This window comes from Cibotium barometz, chromosome 12 (assembly GCF_041138505.1).
Source record: "Cibotium barometz isolate CiBa-2024 chromosome 12, ASM4113850v1, whole genome shotgun sequence".
NCBI lineage: Eukaryota > Viridiplantae > Streptophyta > Polypodiopsida > Cyatheales > Cibotiaceae > Cibotium > Cibotium barometz.
The window spans coordinates 27,932,373-27,937,582 of NC_141057.1; the positions used below are offsets into that span (position 1 = coordinate 27,932,373).

Sequence of the window (5,210 nt, forward strand, 5' to 3'; positions counted from 1 at the left end):
TGCCTCTTGATTTCGACATGCCTTCATAAAGGCATACCAAAGGCTGTCACAAAACCATGCTTTTTAGAAGACATGGCTTGGCATTGTGTTCTCAAACCACCTATAAATTAAGCGGTTCATTGATGTCACACCCGTGCAATATACATATGCATATGGAAAAGATCAAGCCTTTTTTTAAAATAGACTTACATATGACACATATTCATTGTCTGTGTCGATGCTTTTTGAGACACAATTGACTCCAAAAGGCTACCATCAACCTCAACAACTTGATTCAATGCATGAGACACAAATTGAATAGCAAGACCACTCTCAAACCTACATAGTGTAAAAGACGTATGATCATACATGCAAGTAGAAAATGATTCACACATGAAAGATAAAAGACTTCTATTAAATAGCCTTACCTCTTAATGAAATCATCACATTTCAAAGGTTGACTTAAGTTAGCATCTATAGTTGTGCTTCCATTCGCAATGACCACGGTAATGGGAGCACTTGTGCTAGATAGAGGGGAGTCACTAATAATAGTAGGAGACCCAAGCCTTGTGGATATGCCAACCTATGCAAAATTAGAGAAACATTTGATACATATCCATTCTACACTTTATGAAAGCAACGTTTACATAAAGGAATTTATTTTTAACACACCTTCGCTTTTTTGACCATTTGCACACGAGTTGCAAGGGGAGTTTCCATTGGCTCACCGATTTGCAATGAGCACAAGATTTGGCTTCCCTCGAAGAACGTACAAGCGCTATCCTCTTTCATAGGAGCTAAAAGTGGCCCTTGATCGTCAAAGCTCGCCAACTTCTCCTACAAAAGAGAATGAGCAATATAAATTTAATGACAATAAAAGAACCTCTACCACATTGTAAAAAAGAATGAGAAAAAAGCATTAAGCCTCTGTTAGGAGAGTATTACCGGAGTGACTACTTCGTCACGTACTTCATGTGATCCATCATTTAAAGGATTGGCAGCGGGTGTGGATGTCGTTGCATTATCCTTCGCTATTAAGCGCCTCTAAATTAAGAAAACACTACTCAAAATGATGCAAACACACATGAATATAATGCACTACCAACCAAAGTAATTATTCTATACTCACATGTTTCTCATAGCCTTCAGCAATCCGCTTGTTGATGCGACTCAAGCGAACATCCTTTCCCGCGAGGTATTTTTGCATTGCACTCTAGACCTTCTCTCTAATGTAAGTATCCTTGCTTTCAAAGCACGATCTTTCATCATCACCCATTGCGTCCCAATCCTCTTCAGCCCTCTTTTTAAGTCGAGCTTCTTGAGTCGAGCTTTTTGTTGAGCTTCTGGTCCGGATTTTCAAAGCACGCACGACATTGCTTTGTGTACAAAGCTCTTGGGGCCTCTTGAGTGCGATGACCTAGAGGACGACCACCCTTTCGCATAGGAATATCTACTTTGATATGATGCTTTTTGCGCAAATGGGACATCATATCACCTCGCCTGAGCTATCGTACATTCAACCTACGACACTCCTCTGTAGCAATGCACAAACGAGCGGTACGACCGTCGTCAAGCAAAACATCTTCAAACAATTGTGTTTCATCGGTGGCCATCGATCTTATGAAAAAAACTCCATACATTAGTTGACTTTTCTTAAGCATGTGAAGCTCATCCACAACTCAAGTATGACTCAATGACTCAATGCAAAGGTAATTAAGCGACTCGATGCAAAGACGCACACACACAACTCTCTCCTCTCTCACTTATCGAGAGCAGTTTCTATTTGATGCGCTTTTACTTTTTTTGCTTTTTCTTAGTGTCATTTATAGCATCTCAAAGTGTGGAATGTACTGCCAATAATGTATCTAATTTGTCTTATAGGCCAACTTCGGCCTCAAAAGGTCATTAATGTGACTTTCTTACTTCCCTTCTTTATATACCAAGATGAATCCAGGATAAGCCCAAAGTGCAAGGTATAGACTCATGGTAGCCATCCACAAGCCATATAACCATTAGCTCCATCATGCATAGTATTGACTAAATACTACAACATCCCTACTAACACCATCAGCATGGCTAATAGCACCATGGATGTTGAACATTATATAGATCAAGGCTTAATATTTTATACATGTAGTAGCATGCATAATTGCAAGCCCCTAACATTAGGGCCAAAAACGTCTCAAAATGGGCTGTGTAAGGAATTCGCTAACTTGCTAATTAGTAGAACGTTGACGGTAAAAACGACTCCAAATTTGGCCGTTTTGGATATTTAAAGCATATCTATGTGATTGAACACGTATCTAAGTACATATTTTAAAATCTAAAAAAATATATCGTTTTCATGCTACTCTTTAATGGCTCGTCTCGAAATTTGTCCTCTTTTAGTGACTTCGCGGGGCAAATACTTATTTCTCTTACTTTTGAATGACCATTCCCTCCGAACGTGCTCTCATCCATTCTCCAAAAAATTTCACAAGCTTATTCTTAGTTTCACTCCTCTGCTTCTCTAAGAATTTCACAAGCTACATCTCATTCTCATTCTTCTACGTCTCTCATCTTCTAATAGCTCTGCTAATATTTTTAGCTCTGTTAGTAATGAGTGATACATCTAATCGTAAGTTTCATTTGAATATCAAGCTCAACCAAGAGTATGCAACTACACGGAGTGCCTACCAAAGACCCCTTTCATGTGCGAATGAAGCTCAACATCTTCGCAAAAACGAAGGAAAGAAGCATATTGACCTATGGACAAATGGAAGTCTATATCCACCGGATCCCAGAACAGAAAGGTATCCTTCTTTTCACACACCACATGATTTGATTAGATTTGTTGGTGATGGGGTGGATGGCTTACTTGGTTATAGTTCAAGACTATCTCAATCACATATTAATTATGCAGAATATATTACATATCTTCAAAATACTTTATCTTTGAATGCAACAAAAATTACAAAACTTGAAAACAAAATAGTGTCTTTGAAACAAGAAAATGATCAATTGAAAACCTTAAAAGAAACTCCAATAGGGTTAAGAGCACGAGTAAAACGAATGCGGGATGTAGTTAACTTGACAGAGAGATCTGGACAAAGGAAAAAAAGGTTAAAACTTGTAAGAGATCATGTTACTACCCTTCTAGGATTTGACATGTCTAATGCTCAGGAAAGGGTAAGATTTTTGAATGAGCTTATGAATAGGTCGGATATCTTAAAACTTTTGAAACTTCCTGAAAATCAAACTCAAAAAAAAACTAGTCTTTCAACATCTACTAAAAGATATGGACTTATTGGTCCAGCCTTCCCAAATGCAAGAAGTTTGTGACACAGTGGGAGTGAGTAGAAAGAGATATAGAGCCATCTCTAAGACCTGGTTCAGGGTCCTTAAGTATTACAAAATCAAAGCTTTTGGGTTGCCTAGACCTCACAATGTTGGAAAATATAGAACTCTATTAAATGAGGAATTTCCAAACATTTCGGAGAGTATTTCTATATTGAGGGAACAATGCCATATGAGAGACAAAAAAAAAATCGTCTTTTGAATACAACGTTTATAATAATATTTGGATGAACATTAGAAAAGTCCAATCTTTTATGGTGAGATATTACAACATTCGAGAAATAGATTGTGAAGGAAAACTTGTATTTATTATAAAATTAGATGAAGCTCAAATCCAAAAATGTCAATAAATGGAAAGAATATATATATCCCTAATGAATAAAGCATTGGACTATCGTCAAGGTAAGCTTGATTCTCCATACCACAAAACTCAATCAGAAATGGAGCTATGGTGGATTGGATCAGCTCATGTGCCAGTAGAGAGTCATGAAACATTAAAGTGGCTCTTTTCACATACAGACATTCCTTTAGTTATTCAGAGCCAAAATGCAGGTGAACACCTTCATGTAGACGACATAGGTGATTTCATTGTGGAATGGCATTTGAGTGCCGACCTCAAGGCGTTGAAGTGTATGTTTGGTGTATGTGGAGGAGCAAATACCAAATATCCATGTCTTTATTGCATGGCAAGCACAGGGACAAGAGAATGGCTTGCAAAAAATGAGATTGGAAAGCCACCATCCAGAAATAATGTGAATGTTGTCGATTATCCAACTTCTGTTAAAATTTGGGATCCAATTCTACCAATACATTTAAAAAATGTGCATATATGTACATTGCATGCAGAGATAAGAATCTTGGACAAATTGCTCCGACTTCATCTGGACTATGCATATTCTATTAAGCCGACTAAACTTGCAGATGAGTGCATAGAAAAATGCGAAGCCTTGCTCTCTCAAATGGGTTTCCATGGTGGCGAAGTGCATCTTAAAAAAGATCCTGTTCTTTCTAGAGGTACAGGTGATGTTCTGCAAGATGTTTCAATGGGAGGAGCAAAAGCAAGAAGATTTTTGAACAACCATGACACCAAACAAGTCAATGCAATGTGGAACTGCTGGAAACATCTATGTGTCATTACCACAAATGTCAAAAGTAGACCAGATGTAGCCAACAAACGTATGGAAGTTTGGAAAAAACTCGACAATTTTTTCAAAGTCCTAAGACAACAAGTTGGTTCAAATACTTATGCAGATGATTTCAAAAAAGTAATAAAGCTTCTAATAAAAGCTATCATAGATGCCTGGGGAGAAAAAGACATAACTTATTACTTGGTGAGTGTTCAGACTTATCAAAATAGTTAAAATTAAATTGTAATTTCTTGAATTTACTAACAAAGAATTGTCTTTGTAGCATATTCTTTACTTGCATGGACCATATTTTGCTACAGAAGGACCCCTTGCAACATGGAACACACAAGGAATGGAAAAGTCTCACTATCAAGCGAGAACTGCCTTTTTCAGATGTACCAGAAGAGGAGGTGGTCAAAGAAGAAGCAATGCACTTAAAGAATTATTCAATTGGTTCTACAGGAGGCAATTACAAAGGATGAGATCAAAGAACCAGCAATCTGAAACTACACAAACACCTCAAGATAGAGACTAATGATTTACTAACACATTTGTACCTCTTACAAAATTTTTGCTGAATTATAATCAGTCCTTGCAAAATATTGTGTGTACATTAGTTTTTGATTCTCTTGGGACTATTTGGCATGTCACCTCTGTATCTCAAAAATTTTCTCCTTCTATAACCTCCAAGAAGATTGATATCTGACTCCTCAGCTGCACTGCATAGCTAGAGTAGCAAAGAAAGTATCCTGCTCTTGAGGCATTGAA

At 37.4% G+C, this 5,210-nt stretch overlaps 1 protein-coding gene across 1 annotated transcript; it reads right to left on the bottom strand.

Moving 5' to 3' along the window:
* Window positions 1–367: 367 nt before the first annotated feature.
* On the bottom strand, window positions 368–1,220 carry LOC147633249 (uncharacterized). Its single transcript, XM_086805825.1, has 3 exons — window positions 1,109–1,220; window positions 925–1,023; window positions 368–816 (listed from the first exon to the last, which is right to left on the bottom strand). The coding sequence occupies exons 1-3, from the start codon at window positions 1,184–1,186 to the stop codon at window positions 643–645; spliced, it is 351 nt and encodes a 116-aa protein (XP_086661951.1). The 5' UTR covers window positions 1,187–1,220; the 3' UTR covers window positions 368–642.
* Window positions 1,221–5,210: the final 3,990 nt, after the last annotated feature.